Source organism: Gopherus evgoodei, chromosome 6 (assembly GCF_007399415.2).
Source record: "Gopherus evgoodei ecotype Sinaloan lineage chromosome 6, rGopEvg1_v1.p, whole genome shotgun sequence".
NCBI classification, from domain to species: Eukaryota; Metazoa; Chordata; order Testudines; family Testudinidae; genus Gopherus; species Gopherus evgoodei.
Genome location: NC_044327.1, coordinates 13810194 through 13831647, shown reverse-complemented (window position 1 = coordinate 13831647; position 21454 = coordinate 13810194). Strand labels below are relative to the sequence as shown.

Here is a 21454-nt window from a genome sequence, read left to right as displayed (position 1 = left end):
GGAGCCAAATGGATGGAACTGGCAGAAAGCAAGAAAGCTACTGTCAAGGGGAACGATTACCCCAGGGGGCACACAGACCATAAACCCTACAACCGAGGACAGCCAAAGACCCCACATACCACCCAAGTAAAGCCACAGACACCCTACCCTTCCACCTCACCAGTCTCCAGTAACTCACCTCGGCCCAGTGACCCATCAGATGGAAGATGCTTTAAGTGTAATGAACTGGGACATATCAAGGCCAACTGTCCCAAGAACACCATGCGAGTGCAATTCATTACACCACCATCACACCAAAGATCCCCAGGCCCGGATGCCTCTCGAATACCCTTGGAGCGAAGGGAAAATTTGAGAGTGGGCGGAAAGAAGGTTACTGCGTGGAGAGACACGGGGGCATAACTGTCAGCTATCCACCAATCCTTCGTTGACCCCAAATTCATCAACCCAAAGGCCAAAGTTACAATTTACCCCTTCATGTCACAAGCTGTAGACTTGCCTACAGCTCAACTGCCTGTCCAGTACAAAGGCTGGTCAGGAATGTGGACTTTTGCAGTCTATGACAATTATCCTATCCCCATGCTACTGGGGGAAGACTTGGCCAACCAGGTGAGGCGGGCCAAGAGAGTGGGAATGGTTACACGTAGCCAAACCAGGCAAGCTTCCGGACCCATTCCTGTTCCTGAACCGTCCACAGACGCCCCGTCTGTGTTACCAGAGACCCAGACAGAGGTAGTGGACCCGGATTCCATGCCTACCACTGAAACAGCCACAGCATCTCCAGTCCCAGGCCCGGAACTGGAACAGCAACCAGCACCAGCTAGTGCAACCACATCTTCAAACTCAAAGCCAGAGGGCGCCAGCGAGCCAAAACTGGCAGAAGCAACAGACAGCCATACCCAAAAGGCTCAGCCAGAGCCTGAAATAACCTCAGGTGCACCAGCGGAGAGCGGTACACCAGCAACGGAAACAACCCCATCACCTACATCGCTTCCAGAGGGACCAAGCCCAAGTCCACAGTCTGAGGAAGAACTGGTGACCCCAGCCTCAAGGGAACAGTTCCAGGCTGAGCAGGAAGCGGATGACAGCCTTCAGAAAGCTTGGGGGGCGGCACGGAGCACCCCACCGCCTCTCAGCTCTTCTAATCGATCCCGGTTTGTTATAGACCAAGGACTTTTATACAAGGAAATTCTTTCTGGTGGACACCGGGAAGAATGGCAGCCGCAAAAACAGTTGGTGGTTCCAACTAAGTACCGGGGGAAGCTCTTAAGCTTAGCCCATGATCACCCCAGTGGCCATGCTGGGGTGAACAGAACCAAGGACCGGTTGGGGAAGTCCTTCCACTGGGAGGGGATGGGCAAGGATGTTGCCAAGTATGTCCGGTCTTGTGAGGTATGCCAAAGAGTGGGTAAGCCTCAAGACCAGGTCAAGGCCCCTCTCCAGCCACTCCCCATAATTGAGGTCCCATTTCAGCGAGTAGCTGTGGATATTCTGGGCCCTTTCCCAAAAAAGACGCCCAGAGGAAAGCAGTACGTACTGACTTTAGTGGACTTTGCTACCCGATGGCCGGAAGCAGTAGCTCTAGGCAACACCAGGGCTAACACTGTGTGCCTGGCCCTAACAGACATCTTTGCCAGGGTAGGTTGGCCCTCCGACATCCTTACAGATTCAGGGTCTAATTTCCTGGCAGGGACCATGGAAAAACTGTGGGAAACTCATGGGGTGAATCACTTGGTTGCCACCCCGTACCACCATCAAACCAATGGCCTGGTGGAAAGGTTCAATGGAACTTTGGGGGCCATGATACGAAAATTCATCAACGAATTCTCCAATAATTGGGACCTAGTGTTGCAGCAGTTGCTGTTTGCCTACAGGGCTGTACCACATCCCAGTTTAGGGTTTTCACCATTTGAACTTGTGTATGGTCACGAGGTTAAGGGGCCATTACAGTTGGTGAAGCAGCAATGGGAGGGGTTTACGCCTTCTCCAGGAACTAACATTCTGGACTTTGTAAGCAACCTACAAAGCACCCTCCAACACTCTTTAGCCCTTGCTAGAGAGAACCTAAAGGATGCTCAGGAAGAGCAAAAGGCCTGGTATGACAGACATGCCAGAGAACGTTCTTTCAAGGTAGGAGACCAGGTTATGGTCTTGAAGGCGCAACAGGCCCATAAGATGGAAGCATTATGGGAAGGGCCATTCACGGTCCAAGAGCGCCTGAGAACTGTAAACTACCTCAAAGCATTTCCCAATTCCTCACTAAAGCCTAAAGTTTACCATGTTAATTCTCTCAAGCCTTTTTATTCCAGAGACTTACAGGTTTGTCAGTTTACAGTCCAGGGAGATGATGCTGAGTGGCCTGACGGTGTCTACTACGACGGGAAAAAAGACGGTGGCGTGGAAGAGGTGAACCTCTCAACCACCCTGGAACGTCTGCAGCGGCAACAAATCAAGGAGCTGTGCACTAGCTTCGCCCCATTGTTCTCAGCCACCCCAGGACGGACTGAACGGGCATACCACTCCATTGATACAGGTAATGCTCACCCAATCAGAACCCCACCCTACCGGGTGTCTCCTCATGCCCAAGCTGCTATAGAACGGGAGATCCAGAACATGCTACAGATGGGTATAATCCGCTCATCTACCAGTGCATGGGCATCTCCAGTGGTTCTGGTACCCAAACCAGATGGGGAAATACGCTTTTGCGTGGACTACCGTAAGCTAAATGCGGTAACTCGTCCGGACAACTATCCAATGCCACGCACCGATGAGCTATTGGAGAAGTTGGGACGTGCCCAGTTCATCTCTACAATAGACTTAACCAAGGGGTACTGGCAAGTACCGCTAGATGAACCTGCCAAGGAGAGGTCAGCATTCGTCACCATGCGGGGGTGTATGAATTCAATGTCCTTCCTTTCGGCCTTCGAAATGCACCCGCCACCTTCCAGAGGCTGGTAGATGGTCTACTAGCTGGACTGGGAGAATTTGCAGTTGCCTACCTCGATGATGTGGCCATTTTTTCAGACTCCTGGCCCGAACACCTACTACACCTGGAAAGGTCTTTGAGCGCATCAGGCAGGCCGGACTAACTGTTAAGGCCAAAAAGTGTCAAATAGGCCAAAACAGAGTGACTTACCTGGGGCACCAGGTGGGTCGAGGAACCATAAACCCCCTACAGGCCAAAGTGGATGCTATCCAAAAGTGGCCTGTCCCAAGGTCAAAAAAACAGGTCCAATCCTTCTTAGGCTTGGCCGGATACTACAGGCGATTTGTACCACACTACAGCCAAATCGCTGCCCCATTGACCGACCTGACCAAAAAGACCCAGCCAAATGCAGTTAAGTGGACTGATGAGTGTCAAAAGGCCTTTACCCAACTTAAGGCAACGCTCATGTCTGACCCTGTGCTCAGGGCCCCGGATTTTGACAAACCATTCCTAGTAACCACAGATGCATCTGAGCGTGGTATAGGAGCAGTGCTCATGCAGGAAGCAACAGATCACAACTTCCATCCTGTCGTGTTTCTCAGCAAGAAACTGTCTGAGAGGGAAAGTCACTGGTCAGTCAGTGAAAAGGAATGCTATGCCATTGTGTACGCCCTGGAAAAGCTACGCCCATATGTTTGGGGACGGCGGTTCCAACTACAAACTGACCATGCTGCACTAAAGTGGCTTCATACTGCCAAGGGGAACAACAAGAAACTTCTTCGTTGGAGTTTAGCTCTCCAAGATTTTGATTTTGAAATTCAACACATCACAGGAGCTTCTAACAAAGTTGCTGATGCACTCTCCCGTGAGAGTTTCCCAGAATTCAGTAGTTAAAAAGTGTTCTTAAAATGCAGAAGTCTGTTAGTTATATATTAGTAGTATATGTAAAGGTGCATGTGTTGTAGTAATCTGTTTATTTTAAAGTTCTAGAAGGAAATCGCCGCCAGTGAGCTTCCCCACTGTCTGCAATTTGGGGGGCAGTGTCATAAACAGATAGCTAAGGGTTAATGTCTCTTTCACCTGAAGCACCTGACCAGAGGACCAATCAGGAAACCGGATTTTTTCAACTTTGGGTGGAGGGAAGTTTGTGTCTGAGTCTTTGTTTTCTGTCTGCCTGCTTTCTCTGAGCTTTGGAGAAGTAGTTTCTACTTTTTAATCTTCTGTTTCTAAGTGTAAGGACAAAGAGATCAGATAGTAAGTTATATGGTTTCTTTTCTTTGGTATTTGCATGAATATAAGTGCTGGAGTGCTTTGATTTGTATTCTTTTTGAATAAGGCTGTTTATTCAATATTCTTTTAAGCAATTGACCCTGTATTTCGTCACCTTAATACAGAGAGACCATTTGTATGTATTTTTCTTTCTTTTTATATAAAGCTTTCTTTAAGACCTGTTGGAGTTTTTCTTTACTTCAGGGAAATTGAGTCTGTACTCACCAGGGAATTGGTGGGAGGAAGAAATCAGGGGAGATCTGTGTGTGTTGAATGTGCTAGCCTGATTTGCATTCCTCTGGGTAAGAGGAAAGTGCTTTTTGTTTCCAGGACTGGGAACGGAGAGGGGGAGTCACTCTGTTTGGATTCACAGAGCTTGTGTCTGTGTATCTCTCCAGGAGCACCTGGAGGGGGGGAAGGGAAAAAGGATTATTTCCCTTTGTTGTGAGACTCAAGGGATTTGGGTCTTGGGGTCCCCAGGGAAGGTTTTTCAGGGGGACCAGAGTGCCCCAAAACACTCTAATTTTTGGGTGGTGGCAGCAAGTACCAGGTCCAAGCTGGTAGCTAAGCTTGGAGGTTTCATGCTAACCCCCATATTTTGGACGCTAAGGTCCAAATCTGGGACTAAGGTTATGATAGGGCTACCTGCCATAGAGTAGAGCAGGGCTCTCAACTTTTCTTTCTGAGGCCTGTCCCCCACCCTCCAACTTGCTATAAAAAATTCATGGCCCACCTGTGCCACAACAACAGTTTTTTCTGCATCTCTAGTAGATTAAAAGTGAGGGCTGGCATTAGGGGGAAGCAAGCCGGGCAATTGCCCCGCAAAGCTAAGTTGCTTGGGCTTTGCCTTCAGCCCCACGTGATGGGGCTCAGACATTGGCTTCAGCGCTGCATAGTGGAGCTCAGGCTTCCCTGGGCCCCAGCGACTCTAATGCCGGCCCTGCTGGGTAGTTTATTTGGGTGGGCCCTCTGAAACCTGCTTGTGGCCCCCCAGGGGGCCTCAGACCCCTGTGAGAACCATTGTAGTAGTTCTCTGCTAGTACAATAGCAAATGCTGTCTCTCTTCTGTGGGGAAACTACTGCTGGGGAAAATGGTGGAGACAAATATTGCGGATATTGTTTAGCTCGCACTGTAGGTGTGGAAAATGGCTCAAGAAGTGTCTCATGGGTCTGGTACAGGGTTTGAATTAAAGGATCGTCCTCACTCCCTTATGAAAACAGGTGCTGGTGGAGCTGAGTTGCAGATGGAGGAGGCATCCTGCCTCAGCAATAGTGTTAAACCTTAGTGCATTTCGCTTATTTTGGAATCTACGCAGGCTAGTGTAAATCTGGATAGCAACATTGAGTTCAATGTGCAGTTATATCCAGGGCTTGTCTGCATGGCCAGTTAGTGCTTGGCAAGCTAGTGTGCTGTAGATCCACACCTCCGACTCGAGCATGCACGTAAGGAGGGCAGAGTTTGTCCTTACCGTACAAATACTACCCCTTTAATTATACACTCCTCTCTATGTCTAGTGCTGCAGAGACAATGCAGCTAGGAGAGCGGAGGCTGAGGAATCAGTTCCTGACCTGACCCACTGGAGGGAAAAGAGCAGAATGCGATTCAGCAGTGGGACACTAATAGCAACGAGCAGTGGATGTTAACATTGCAGCTCGTGACTATGGAAACGTAATATCAGCATGATGAGCTTGGTCTTATTCTGCTGCTTTACAGGGCTGGAAAGGGCAGTTATTAAATGCAAGCACTTAGAAAAAAGAATGAAGAGGAAATATTTTGTTACTTCCAATGGACCGTATTCCTGGCTCCAACAACACCTCAGTAGCACAAAGCGCCGTGTTCAAGCTGCCTTAAAAAGGCATAAGACTGAGACACACTTACTCTACCCTGTACTGTGTCTCCCCATCAGCGAAATGGCGATGATATGATTTGATTTCTCTTCAGGAAGTGATGGTTTCTTACGCGGTTTGTACAATGCCCAGAACAATGGGGCCTTACTCTCAGTTGGGGCGTCTGGCTTTCTGTCCCACAGATCATGATAACAGTAAGGTGCCTTATCAAAACTGTAAGTGGTTAGACCTTAGAGGAGAATAACATACCATGGAAGTCAGTCAAATGTTATAAAAGCCCGATGCTGGGACACACGTGCCTTGCAGTGTCAATGAAGGGAATAATTAGTGTTTCACGTGGCTACTAGACCAATGACCGCTTGGCTGTAAATACAGCCACCCGCTTCTAGCCATCAGTGACCTGAGATTTCCCCATTGCTGACCGCAGAACAGGGCATGCTTGAGAAATTAGTGCTGCAATGGAAGAATTTGCTATTCGTTTTTGGCATAAAGTTGGTTACACTGAATGTCTGTCGTGGAGGGTTTGCCTTATTGATGATTTGCTGCTGCTACAGTGGAGGGTTCAGCCCAGGAACTGAATGTTCTCTCTTTCCTAAGGCCTAGTTTCAAACGAGGCCTATCTAAATTAGGTTCCCAGATCGCACACGCAGGCACCAAAGAAGAATGTAGGCACCCACAGGAAAAAAGTAAGGCCCCGATTTTCAAGAAGTTCTCATTGTTCTCAATGGGAGGAGCTGGTTGCTGGGTGCTTTTGAAGAATCTGACCCTAACTGATTAAATTTCCCATCTTCTCAAACCGCATCAGGCCTCCACTCTTTGCTTGGTTCCCAGCAATCCTCAGGGATAGCTCAGCGGGAGGGAGGGATAGCTCAACCCAGGCTTGTGAGTTCAATCCTCAAGGGGGCCACTTAGGGATCTGGGGCAAAAATCAGTACTTAGTCCTGCTAGTGAAGGCAGGGGGCTGGACTCGATGACCTTTCAAGGTCCCTTCCAGTTCTAGGAGCTAGATATATCTCCTGTTATTATTAATATCTGCTAGGTTGGCTGAGATGTTATTCCCTGCTGTTTAAGGGAGACAGAGCCATGCAAAGAGGGTGCAGATCACTGCTGTGCACTAGGTCCAATGCACTATTGGCTCTGCAGTAGTGAACGCATTCAAGACCTCCTGTTTGTGTTTCATTCTGTTGTTTCTTGAAAGGTTCAGAGTTCCATGTACAATGCAATTGGGGTTCATTATCCAAAGTAATATACAGATGAAATATACTACAATCCAGCTGAAAGCAAATAATAAACGGTGTAATTTACAGATGTGGAAATGGCCAGGGAAGGACTAAAACACATGGACCACTGCTGCTGTGGAAAGAGCAATGACTAACCAGCCACTATGGTCTAAGCTAAAGCTCAGTGAAGACAATGGGAGGCTTTCCAATGACTTCAGTGTGCTTTGCATAAAAGCACTTACAAGGCAGAGGAATAGCTGCCAGCGTGGTGAGTGACCATAAAAGCCAAGTTGCAGATGAGGCACTAGAGCAATAGAGAACAGCATTACAAGGGTTACAAGGCACTAAAGAAGAGCTGAGAAAGGAAAAGAGAAGGGAGGGGGTTGGGGACAGGAGCAGCTGTGGCAATAGCAAGGCCACAGCAGGGAGGGAGGGAGTGGACTTTGGAGCACACTGCAGTGCATAGATCAGGGACTTGAATGCAAGAATTCTACAAAACCTAAATCAGGCAAATTTTGAACTATGGGGCATTATCTCCATCAGGAGGTTCTAGTGACTTCATAAGCCTGTCTAACTGTTCCCAGCATCCCCAGTACCCCACATTGGAATGGCAGCTCTAAGTCACAGTTCCCTTTTATATTTTTTCTGCACGAGAGACCTAGTGAAATGTGTTCCATGTTCGGTGGCTTCAGTTTGGCACTTAGTACTTTTACTTTCCAATATTATGTGCAAGCTGCAAGACACTGAAGTCCTTTTGAGTTCAGGTTCTTCAGTAAATCACTGGAAGTCAGCTGTACACTAATGAAACACACATGCCATGAATTATCACCTTGCAGCTTCTGACAAATTCCTGCAGAGAAAAATGTGTCCTTTAAGAATCTTTTTGTAGCTGTGAAAATGGAAAACCTCTGCTCTCTTAGTCAGTGATCCAAAACCTCCTGACGTCAATGGAAGACTTTCAGTTGCCTTCATGGGCTTTGGGTCAGGGTCTCATGTGTCCCTGCTCATAACAAAGCATGTATTACATGCTTGTCATAGCAGCAGAGCAAATGACTTTTTACTGGATCAACAATAGCCAGGACATGAAAGGTCCATGGCTTCCACATTTCTAAATTTAGCACTGTGCTTTCAACTACTAAGAGCTTTTCAAAGACTGACTAATTTGCCAGCACTCTTGTATCATAAGGAAGAAAATAAATATGTTCATAAGATTCACTGGTGTTGATGGGTCTGATCCAAAGCTCTCTGAACTCAGTGTAAAGAGTCCCTTTAACTTCAATGGTCTTGACTCTGGCCCTGCATTGACTGATGTGTTCCCTTCCTTTAGGAAAAGAGAAAGTTACAAAGCAGTGCAATTGCAAGGAAGTTTGCCCTCAAAAGACCTTGAAACACAGTCAGTTTTCAATAGGGCTTTTTTCTCCCCTTGACACTGATATGCTCCTGGTGAGTCCCTCAAAGCTATATTGTACATGACTTTGAAGAAGAGATATCTATTTTCCAATCATAAACATGGTTTGGTTTTGTCTGTCTTTTAAGATGGTATATCCGTCACAAAGCTTGGTGGAAATCTACAGGGGGCAGAAGCCAAGGAAAGGCTTAAGTGGAAACGAAACAAGGAAGGAAACATTTTGAGGTTGCTGTGCCTAAAACAGAAATACTGCTAAGTATACAGGCTTATTACTTTTCTTGTAACAGCCTGTCATGCTGGCTCCGTGGAACTTAACTTGGCAAGTATGCTCCTGTTCCATCTTCTCACTCCAGGAACTCTTCTCCTCCATTCTTCTGTTGTTCTTGTTGGTTTCACTATTCATCTAGTCTTCCCTTTGTAAAAACATCCTTCATCCATGGCAGATAGCTCAGGTTTTGGAGAGTGGTTTATTTAATTCTTGACTGAGCAGAGTGTTACTGCAAAGGCACTGAGGAAGTATCTGCACAGCTGTGGCAGTGAGCGACCCATTCTGGGTTGACAGGCTTGTGGGGCTTGCGTTACCCTGTGTGAAAAACAGCTGTGTAGCTTGGTGGGCATGGGGTTCAGAGTAAGCTCCAGATCAAGCCACAACTTCAAAGTGTTGTCTAGGCAACTGTGTTTAGCGCGGTAGCGCAAGCCCCAACTATTGACCTGGGCTGATGCCATGGGCTATGTAGACCTCCCCTATGAAGTACTCAAACTTCCCAGCAAGAGATCATTTTACCAAACATAATTTCTTTCTTAGGACTGCAGCTCTTCTTCTCCCACTTTAAAAACAACCACAGAAAAACAGTGTGATTCTGAGTGATTACATGGGGAAACAAGAAGAGTGAGGATTGGGTGCAGTTAAAGCCACAAAATGAAAGACAAAGTTTGTGGAATATACTGTCCTGTTTTCTCCTATACATTCAGGGCCAGACTTTTTAAAAAGAGCCCAGCATGCAGCAGCAAATAGGGGCCTAGATTTTCAGTGTAGGCACCTCAATGCATCCTAATTACTAGAGCTGGAGGACAGAAACTCTGTTTCATGAAAGATTTTGATTTTTGAAATTTGTCTTTATTCAGAACTGGAACAAAACCTCCAAATTTTGAAGTCCTCCCAAGGAAAATTCCATTTGGGATGACTTCCACTTTTTGTTTTCCTGTATTATAGTTGAACATCCAATTAAAAATATTCAAAATAAGAGTAATTTCAAAACAAAAAAATCAAACTGTTTTATTTGAAAAATGTCAAAATCAGATGTTTCAATGTCGTGGGCAACGTTTTCCTGGTTCTCTTCCAAAACCAAGTTCCAGAAAAATCATCTCAGTTTCACAAAGCATTTCAGTTTTGACAGAACTGCATATTTCAACAGAATATGGTTTCATTTAAATTTCTCTGGCCAGCTGTACTGTGGTGAACCTCTGATTTAGATCTTTTCTGTTCTGTTCAGGTTCTTATGCCATCATATCACTAGTTTTGCTGCAGCAACACACTATCCAGGGTGAAGACTGTATGTGTGTTTTCATTTTTGAATCACAGCATAATTAACATAGTCAGCACATCTCCTCTAACAAAGAAGGACCCCCAGAGACATTAACTGGTGCCCGCAAGCTTCTGGGATTCAGATGAGCAATGCGGGAGATTTAGTATGATCCAAGTGAACTATGAAACATTTTCCTCACAATTTTTTCACACCTGTAAACAAGCACCTTTGCTGTTAAGTGTAGAGCTGTCTCTTGGTCTCACTGAGGAAATTACATGATCTCTGTAAATCTCCTGTCAGTATTTCATGCAAATTGCATATTGATTTTATGCAGATCCTTTAAATAGCATTAAGGTTTGCAGCCTATTTTATGATCAAACAACAGTCTGAATGCCCTCAAAGAGATGATCTCTGCGCTCCTGCCCTCCCCCAACAGACCGTGATAACAGTCTATACCAGAAAAGGATTATGGATTCACAAGAACACAAGGAATAACCAATGCAAGAACACACAGGAATAACCAATATAGGAATTATGGGCTACATTTGTTTGTAGCTGAGTACGATTCTTGTAAATGATTGTGCCTTTCTCTAATGTTGCTGGGACTTCTCACCAGCCAGGAGTGTTCCTCCAGTACTGTATGCTTGTAATATTTGCTATGTCACTATACTACTTAGATGCAAACAACTTATTTTTCATTTCATTTTAAAAGTTGCCAGAAAGAAAAGTGATTTAAACAATGGCAATAGAGTGCATTTGACTCCTTTGTCAGATCCTTAGGTGGTGATATCCTGCAGTTCCTAGTATGGTTTTTAAGTCTGTGATTAGATTGCCCTGTATCAGCTTTCAGCACAATGCTGGTGACCAAAAGCACCTAGTGCCGCCTGTTTTCAGGAGGTGTTGAATGTGCTTCTTCTATTGTTGTCATCTGTCTGATGCAGAAGGCCTTATGTTTTTCAAATGGGGAACCTCAAAATGGAGGCTGGTGGAATTAAGACACAAAAATTTTGGGTTAAATGACTGTCCAAGGTCAAGACACTGGCTAAGATCCTGATCCTGCAAACAATTACGCACATGAATACTAGTTCCCTCTGCCTTATTTACTAACCTCAGTCTCACCAACATGCTGATATAGGGTCTTACTTCTACTCCCACTGGTGTTAAGATATTTTAAGTCATAATTAAGACAGACTTCTAATTATTTGTTGCACTTCATATCATACTCTAGAGCTGAGTGAGTAATTGATTTTTGGTTCAGTGGTTGAACTGAAAAAATCAGGGAAAAAAATCACTTTGGGTCGAACAAAACATTTAGTTTGAGGTAAAACTAAATATTTAATGTTGCTTTCAGGTGGTTTTCGCCCCTTTTTTATAATTACATGTAGCTCAAATTTCAATATGAAAAGTTGAAAGGCTTCATTCTGACTATGTCAAAATATTTCCTCTTTTTTGCATTTTTTCCCTCATTTTTTTTTTCTGGCTGAAACTATATGCAGAATTTGACCAAAATTTGCAAATATTTTTGTTGACCTAAAACTGCATTTTTCAACAAATCAACTAATAAGTAAAACAATTTACCCAAAAAATTTCACCCAACACCAGCTGTACGAATGTTCATTTCCTTGTGCAACTTCATAGATGTTTTCACTAAGTGCAGCACTACTGGAATTCCTGCACAGCTTAACAAGGTAGCTCTACACGTCCCCTCTAGAACTTACTGATCAACGCATAAAACAACACACCTCTCGATCCATTAAACATCACTATGACAACACAGATCTTTATGGAAAGGCAGTTACTTTATTTATTTATGTTTACATCTAATTTCATGGGGGCATGGATGTTCTTTGGCACCATTGATTTTGGATGTTAGTTTTTTAATGTCCTTCTCAGAGCAGACGGTCTCTTTCATTTTTCAGTATTTGCTGTCTATCAGAGGGGATTTAGTTTCTGTGGCAGACCTGCCAGCTTCCAGCACAGAAATGATAGTTGTCATCCACCACCTTGAAAAGGTTGGTTTTCTTTCAACATTTCAAAAGCACAGTTCTCCGGAGGGGCACTGTCAGTTGAGGAGGAGAAGAAAGTGTTTGTGAATCCAGAAATAAATATTAACTCATTCATCACCTGTTTGAAATGATTTTCAACCACAAAAAGGAAAAGGCTTGTTCTCTAAGTGGCTTTTTACTAGGTACTTTGACGATTTGAGGAAGCTATGCTGCTACTCTGCAAGAGTGGAATTGGGCCAGGTGGGCCGAATCAACAAATTAGTCTGATTAGGGAAGCTTTAAGGTGGAGGCAGCTAATTAGAGAGAGGCTCACCTGTGCAGGAAAAGGCAGGGCCTATAAAGTCAGGTAGCAGGCTACAGGCAGGCAGGCAGTAGTCACTCCCTGGGAAGAGGGTTCCTGGAGATGGTACACCCAAAGAGAGAATGGGAACCAGAGAGTAGGAAGCAGTCTAGGGAAGGAGTAGCGAAGGTAGAGAGAGGAGCCCAGAACTGCTGAATGGGGTCCCTGGACTGGAATCTGGAGAAGAGACTGGGCCTGCATTCCCTTACCAGCCACTGAGGGAGTGGCACGGGCAGTGAGAGGGAAAACTGCCTAGGACTGCTAGAGAGAAGGGACTTTGCTACTCCAAGAGGGGGAATGCTGAGTGACCTAGCTAGAGAGAGAAGTCCTGAAGAAGATGCTGTGGTTCTTGGGGCTGAGAGAGGGGCTGAGGCCCAGAGAGAGAGACAGTGTGCAAAACTGTGGATGAGGGCATCAGCCTCGAGAGTTAATCCCCAGAGTGACCAGGAGGAGCTGCCAGACCAGCAGTGAGTGGTGCACCCTCTGATAACATCCATAAATGAAAATTGAGGGAGTGCAGGCTCGGATGATTTTGGTGATATAAAGTGCAGACCTGACAGCTTCATGGTGAAAGGGTCTAACAGATCAAGACTGAAGGAAAAAGACAGAGGCCAGCCAAAGAAGTAGTGGCGGGCTGTCATTAAGGAAGTCATGTTAGCATGTGGTGTGATGGAGGATATGGCATTGAATAGAGCATTCTGGAGGGGAGAAGTTGTAGAGCAGAGCCTATCTAACTGGGAGTAACACCAGGAAGAAGAGTTATTCTGAGGTAAATGCAGGGAATGATACCCAGGAAACTGTCCTGTGGCTTTCACTAACAGTAGGAGTCTTCTTCCATAAGGATATTCTTGTAATGAGTATCAAATGTCAAGGTGGTAATGCCTATAGGCTTTGTCCTGAAAACGCTATTGAGAATACTGCTTACTACCCAGAATAACCCTGTTGATTTCAGCTGGACCATTTAGGGCAGTAAGCCCTAAACTCAAGTCAGCATTCAGCCTGTGCAACATAGGGCCTTCTGTTTGCAACACCTCATGTTTTCTTCCTTCAGCATTCTGTGCCAAGTTTTGCATCTTGGCAGAGACAGTACCTAGAATCTGTAATTTACCTGGCACTATAGAAAATCCTAAACTGCTCTCCACATTAAGGAAATTCACGCTGCTCTAACTACATGGAGGGGAAGAACAGGGTATGTGCCGGGGGTGGGGGGGGGCTTAGCTTTGGTCTAGCAGGAGATGCCCAGGACTGGAATAGCCAGATCCAAGGGGCATTGTGGAGATGAATTGGGAAACTTGCAGGATGCCAGTTTGCACTGAGATGCATGTGGATCTTGGGAAGTTCAGGCTGAAGCTGTTGTGGATTCAAGAAAATGCTTGTTTTACAGCTTCACAATAGATCTGACCCAATTTAAGATTTCTAAGAAACTGATTTTAGAATATACTTTATTTCAGGCAGTCTGGAATTTATGCTTCCCAGTGAATAATAAACTGCAGATCACCAATTCCCTGAAGAGAACTCATTAGTAAAGCAGCACATATCAACATACTGCTAATGACTTACCTTTTGACTAACACACATACCAAGATTAATGTGGCTTATTACAATGATTCTCCAAGACCAAGAATAGAACTTATCATACTCTGCTAAAAATATTTCTAATGATAAAAAAACTAAGCCATTTAGGATGGTTAGCCAGAAGTTATCCACACACGATTGTCATTGATAGCTATTCTTTAATAACCATCAGATACGTTTCAGTCAGTATTATATTTATTCATGTTAATTAAGACAAATTGGTCTTAATGTAGAAATAGATCTGAAGCTGAAGCAACTAACATATCTGAACTTCTGGGACAGCTCAAATTCGGATCTAGCACCTTTACAGATGGTGGCCTGGCGCCTGCGGTGCAACAGCAGAGGGTTTTAGTGGATATGGGAAGATGGTGAAAATAGATCGAGCTAAGTGAGTGGACGGGGAACATAGGAGAAGTCCACTGCAGATGTCAGAAAAAAGGCAAGCATTGGGAAGAAGCCCCATTCTATTAAAAATCTATTTGCAGGTTTTAGGTTTCAATCCTGCAAACATTTACACACATGCTTAACTTTACTGCCATGAGTAACTCCCATTGGGACTACTCATGGCAGTAAAGTTAATCCTCTATGTGTTTGCAGGATCAGGGCCTTAATTATTTAGATCTACACCAGAGACATAACCTTCGATCCACATGGAACGTGGGAGAGCAGGGGCACAGGGGTGTGTGTTGCTGTTGGTTCAGGCACCTCCCCCAGCATCTCCCATTGTCCAGGAACGGGGAATCTGAAGTAACATCAACACACACCTCTGCGCCTCTCTTCCCTCACATTCTTTCTGCTTCCTGGAGCAGCACGGGGGCAGGGCAGGGAGCCTGCCCTGCTCCCGGTGCGTGCTGGGCCAGAGCCATTCTAGGTAAATGCTGGGGAAGGGGAGGCTGCAAGAACCTCGTGGGCCATAGAAAATAACCTCGTGGGCTACATGCGACCCACGGGCTGCATGTTTGAGACCCCTGCTCTAAGCCTAGGTCTGCCAGATGGTAAGACTGGACGACAGGGGATGGCTCCTTTGATGATTGCCCTGTTATTTCGTTCCCTCTGAAGTATCTGGCATTGGCCACTGTTGGAAGACAGGATATAGGGTTAGATAGACCTTTGGTCTGACCCAGTACAGCTGTTTTTACGTTCAGTATCTCAAATGAGAGTTGTGGTGGGTGGTTTGGGTAGGGCACAGGTCACATGATTATTTCTCTGATTCCTAGTGCAAATGCTCACAATTATTAATCTGAAATTCACTACGTTCTATAATGGTTGCTGTTTCCGCTATCAGGAAATTCTCTTGCTGGAATACTCACAAGGAGTGAACACAAAAGGAGGGTGAAAACAGGTGGAAACAACTTTAATAGTTATGAAAAGTGTGTTCCCAGAGGGTGGGATTTTCCAAAATGCCCGCCTTAGCCCCACTCTGCTCCCATGGAAGTCAGTGGGAGTTTTACCATTGGCTTTCATAGGAGCAGAGTTAGGCTGAAGCTGAGTGAGTGCTTCTGAAAATCCTGCCCAGAATGTCTCTAACTGAGCGTTCAGTCTAAGGTGTGTGACCCTATTCAGAGTGGCTCAGTTTACGGCTAACTTAGTGGAGATGGCGCTGAACCAAAACCCAATTCAATCCAAACATCCCCGAAATTAAGGGTGTTAGAAATTCAGATCTGAATATTGCAAACTGCTTCTACCTTTATAATAGACTAAATCAAAACCCTGGTCCAAAGAACCCCAAACACTGACCAGTTTGCAATCTGGATTTGAATCTAGCAGTTTAAACTTCTCTATGTTCAGCTTTTCTCCTAGATCTGAGTCAGGAGATAATTGACTGCAATGTGACTGTTTCGACTCCATAAATTATGTAATACTTAATGTAAACTGGGAAGAAGCAAAGTTGCCATTTTTTACCTTGGGGTCATGTATTCCAGAAAGCTCCTCATAGATTTTCTCTCCTACCATGACAGCAGCCAGGTTTGCTGTGTATGTTGACAGACAAAACAAACAAAAAATGGCCCAGAGATTCATTAAAAACCGTCCAGTCCAGCATTTCGGGGGTTTGATGGCAGCTGTTCTGCCAAACAAGATTGCGTAACAGACATTCAGGGCAGAGGAGAAGGGAAAACTTTATTCCTGTTTCTTCCCTTGGGGGTCATCCCAAAAGGGCTTTTCCACTCATACAATGTGAGAAATATTGCTGTGATATGGAGGGCAACAAATATTCCCAGCCACATGGTCCAGTGGAGTGGCCACATAAAGGCTCCAATAGGAGCTGCTGTATCTCTGGTCCTCACTAAGATGCCCAAGCTGGTTGAAAAGAAAGGGCTGGTGAAATCAATCACTTGGCTACGGGCTGTATTGATGCTGAATGATGTCACTGCCATATGGGCTGTCCCAGCCAGAAGGTCACCCACAAGACCTGTCCAGTGGCCATTTTTCCAAGCTCCGTACTTCCCATCGCCAACAATGTACAAGTCAAAATCAAAGTTCATATCCTCGGCCAACTTTTCCAGCAGATCGATGCAGTAGCCATAGCAGCACTTTTTTAACTCAATGGGCACGGTGTCATTGCCCCCATGAAGGGTTTCAAAGAGGCTATCCAACATGGCTGAATCGTTGGTCAGAGGATCCAAGCACAGTTGTCCTGCTGGGCACAACCCTTCATCATCCACCTTTCTTGTGAAGACAAAAGGGTGTTCTATCAGTGTTACTACTCTCAGGTGCAGCCGGGGAGGGTGCAGGATGTGGTTTTTGTGCCTCTGGGCCTGCTCTGGCCATATCCCACGATCAATGATGATCTTGCCTTCTTGCCAACTCCCCAGTCGAGTCCACATTGGGTTCCCAACAGGATCATGCTGCAGATTCCAAATGAAGAAGTTGTTTTCTGAGCTGATGATGGAAGAGCCTTTCACTTTAATGTGGCCACTGAGACCATTAAAGGTCGTGTTGGCTAGAAACCTGTTGGGAGAAGAAATGTAAGAAAACAGAGCCAGATATCCATATGGCTGAAGCCTTACACTGCTTTAGAGGAACAATGGGCTTGTATTGAAAGCATTGTATTAGGACTCAGGAGATCTGGCTGTTTCCTGTTTCTGGCTGTATGACCTTGGGCAAATCACGTAATCCTAGTGCCTCACTTCCACCATCTGTTAAATGGGATAAGGATGCTTCCTTTCTCCCACCCTTTGTCTATTTAGATTGTAAATTCTTCAGGAAGGGTCTTACTAGCTGGGCAGTTATGAGTCCTTCTGGTTGAGAGACTGCTAGCTGAGTACTTCACCACCTACTCTGCTTAGCCTTATTAGAAATTTAATATCCATATAATGCAAAATAATCATTATTCTAGTGCCATATTAAGTTTGAGAAATCAAAGAAGCAAAATTCAAAAAAATATCAAAAGTTACAGGGCCAAATCCTCAGCTTGTGCAAATCAGCATCGCTCAGGGATCTGGCTGAGAATTTCTACTGCAACACGATTGAGGCATTGTGTACACCCTGCTTATTTTAGAGTATAGCTTAACTGACATAAAACAATGGTGCATTAAGCTTTATTCAATATGAAGAATGAGAATAAAAAGTATTACAGGCCAAATGCACTCTTTGGGTTTTCTGGTTTACACGGGCAGAATCTAAACTGAGTCACTAGTGGTGTAAACAGCACCTCCCTCTCCACCACAGGAGTGAATCAGTCCAACATCTCTGATGTGGCTAAACTGTTTTATAAATTTTCAGTTCCCTGCTACTGCAGGGGCCTAAGCATTGGTGCACCATAGTCCCTCCTGTTCTCTTCCTGTGGCACAATAGCGTAGTCTCCAGAGGGCTGTAATCCTTGGCCTAATTCTGATTGCTGGATTTAGTGTGCAGCTGGTGGCCTGTAATATTCAGGAAGTCAGTTGGCTCCTTCTGGCTTTAAACTCTCTTACTCTATGATTTGAGAGATTTCATGACATTTAAATGTTTGATTTCACAACCTTATCAAGTTAATGTATTTTCCTGCCACTGATTTCCATGTTAGATACTTTTGGTGGTGGTGATGGTACGTTGATCCAAACATCCAAAGGGAGCAGGGCATAAATCACATTTTAACAATTTATGGTCTCATACTGTGGCTTCTACGGCCATTCATCACTGCATATGCTGTATGCAGCATTAATGAAGTTCAAAGTCAAGGGCCGTCATGAATATGGAAAACCTGCCTTAGTCAGAAACCTTAAGGAGAAGCTAGAGTAGTTCAGCTGGTATTGGGCTCAATCTAGCATGGCCTCCTGTGAGCAGGGGCAGCTCTAGGCAGTTTGCAGCCCCAAGCACGGCAGGCAGGCTGACTTCGGCCGAAGCCACAGGACCAGCAGACCCTCCGCAGGCACGCCTGCGGGAGGTCCACCGAAGCCGCGGGACCAGCGGACCTTCTGCAGGCACGCTGCAGAAGGCAGCCTGCCTGCCCCTCACAGCGACCCGAAGAGCGCCCCCTGCGGCTTGCCACCCCAAACACGTGCTTGGCGTGCTGGGTCCTGGAGCTGCCCCTGCCTGTGGTACAGCACAAAGTCCGTAGGAGTTAAGTTTTCAAAATCTTGCAAGCACCTTGCTGCATCTGGCTTCTAAAAAGCTGTTCTATTTAAATGAGTCCCTGTCAATAACATTTTGGTACAGGCTGCTGGCAGACATGTACAGAAAGTGGTAGCTTACCCAGGCTTGTGGACAGGAAGAATCAGATCATCGGATGGGGTAAATCAACATTAAAATGTCAATTTACATTAGCTGAGGATCTGGCCCTAAGATTAGGCTGTGTGAACTGTACGAAGGTTTGGTTCGTGTCTGTAATGCTGGCAGACCAGCTGCCAGCTCAGGTCCAGGCTCCTAGGCATCAGCTGAACACTGACCAAGATATACCTGAAGTAGTCTGGCTCCCTTGTGTATTAGTAGTATTAACATAGATGTTAAGATTAAAAGAATGTGTTTAGAGTTTATGAAATACTTGTAAGATGCTGCATGTATAATTTCACTTAAAACATCTGTACCCCATGTTATATAGTGATATGAAGTGTTTGCATTGTAACCTCTGTAACCGTGTAAAGTTACCAAAGAGGAAAGAGGTGTTAATATCTGTAAAATGCTGGCTTCCGAGAGAAGGTGTTAGGTCCTGCTCACCAAGAAAGCCCATTGAAATCCAATGGGCCACTGTGGAACATCAAAGAACAAAGACTTTGTTAATTACTGTCTCTTCCCCCTCTCCTGCCCCCGCCACATGAAGAAGAGATATGTGTTTAAACTCATACCACCAGTTTGAACTCTGGCAAGAAGGGAATAAAAATCCCTAGCAAGAAGAAACTGCATCTTTATGCTGATTGGACTCTGAGGGGCAAGTATCACAAAGCATAAGCAAAAGATCCCTAGTGTTGGCCTGAGTTAGGCCTAAGGGACATACAGACCTTGTCCTAATTAATAAACCTTTACAGAGTTTATTATAGGGTTGGCTACAAGCGTTATCTTCAGTGTGAGATCTAAAGTGCAATTGACCTGGGGTAAGTGACTGGTCTTTTGGGACTGGGAGTAACCTAAATGTTGTGCTTTTTTGGCATAAGGGTCCATCTGTCTCAAGGCAGGCTTACCTGGGTATCAAGATAGATCAGACTGCCCAGGGGGACTGTCTGTGACTCCATGTTAAAGCCTGAGGAATTTATACTTGATTGGTGAAATCAAAGTATAGAACTCATAGCTAGTTGGAGTTTGTGCCCTGCTGCTTAAACAGTCTGCACTGAAGCTGGTACTCATGCTCCTGAGCCACTGCAGGACAGCTAGACGGTCATTCCATTGTCATTCTAAATTTAACAATGGAGTTCAAAGTATGATGCTTGCTCTTTCCTGTTGTATTCTATTTTTAATGTTCCTTCTTCAGTAGAGGCGCTAAAGCTCTTACAACGTCCCATAGAAGAACTATATTTGTAGTATTTTGATAACGATTTAATTAAAATAGTCTCATCTATTTTTTTTAGCTTCATTACATTCTTGCAGAGTTTAGTAAGGGCCAAGAAGCAGAGCAGGGAGCAAGTCAAAACACTGGCTGCTGAAATTGCCCAGGAAGCACAATTAAAGCTTTAATTCACAGACTAGATAAGACTTCGAAATCCTAATACCTTATTCCTGTAACAAGGGTCTTCACAAGAATTAAAATTCACTCTGCAGGAATTCACCCTCATCGTAAGGGGTATTTAATGAGAATAATAAATTGCAAAAACCTAGCCCCAACGTGTAGGGGGAAGTTCTGCACAGAGCCTGATTTCATTAAAAACTGAAAATATTGTAGGCCACATTTTAAAACTTGGATTTCTAGCCTGGAGGCCCAAATTCTGCATTTGGTGCTACAATTGGGCATTTAAATGTCCAGCTATCCACTGACTATGTTAAATGATGATCGGAGAGCCCAGGCTTCACGGGCCTGGCTTTGCTGAGCTCTGTAGAATTATATCTAATGATTAGAGATATAGACCCTTATCCTGCAATGAGCATCTGTATGGGCGTAGAGTTCCAGCCTCATAGAGCTCACTGCAGGTTTGAGGCCATACATGGAGACAGACAAGGAAAAGTAGAAAGTTGCCAGTAGTTGCTGTATGTTGAAATCCCAAAGCAGATGCTCTGGTCCTGTAATGTGATCCACACAGGAAGTCTGCTTCACCCATGTGGAACCCCATTAACTTTATTGAGGCTTCATGCAAACAGCAGTTTGTCAACGCAGCTCACGATGACCTAAGAATATCTTATCCCGTTGATGAATGCATTCTTATGACAGCAGCTGTATGCGCAAATGCCTGTCATCAAATATCTGTTTGGAACGCATCTGCTCTCCCTTTCATGTGCTGTGAAACTGGTTTGCTCTCCCAAGATGCGCAAATAGTTAAGGGCATGACTGCAACTCTTGTCATGAGACTATCTAGATTTCCAAAGAGTGAAAAGAAAGGAAATTAATAAATGTGCAGTAATGTAGTATAAGGCTTGTGTGTTTGTTACAGAACTTGCTGTTTTCATTCAGTCATCAACTTGATCCTCTGCACGTCTCCTTCAAGGGTTAAATTAGTCAGTCATTTGGCACCTTGAAATGTCCTCCTGCTGTGGTGGTATTTCTCAAAGAGTTAGAAGATTGAGTGAGTTATTTTGAAACTATTTCTATGGGTGCTTTATGAATGGAATGAAATTAATCTCACAACCCAATGGATCATCACAGTGCTGTGCTGAAGCCCAAATCAAGATCTGTTCTCATGACTAAGGTATGCATGAGCCACCTACTCAAACTAGTTTGAATCCATCTAGCATGGGTAACCATAACAGGGAAGACAGAACAGTGTGGGCAGTCTTC

At 44.9% G+C, this 21454-nt stretch overlaps 1 protein-coding gene across 1 annotated transcript in view; it reads right to left on the bottom strand.

Moving 5' to 3' along the window:
- Positions 1-21454, bottom strand: part of GRIN3A (glutamate ionotropic receptor NMDA type subunit 3A) — a 96879-nt gene that overhangs the window by 40264 nt on the left and 35161 nt on the right. Inside the window, 2 exon segments of the mRNA XM_030567908.1 lie at positions 16018-16226; positions 16229-17064. Coding sequence (XP_030423768.1) covers positions 16018-16226; positions 16229-17064 — 1045 coding nt within the window.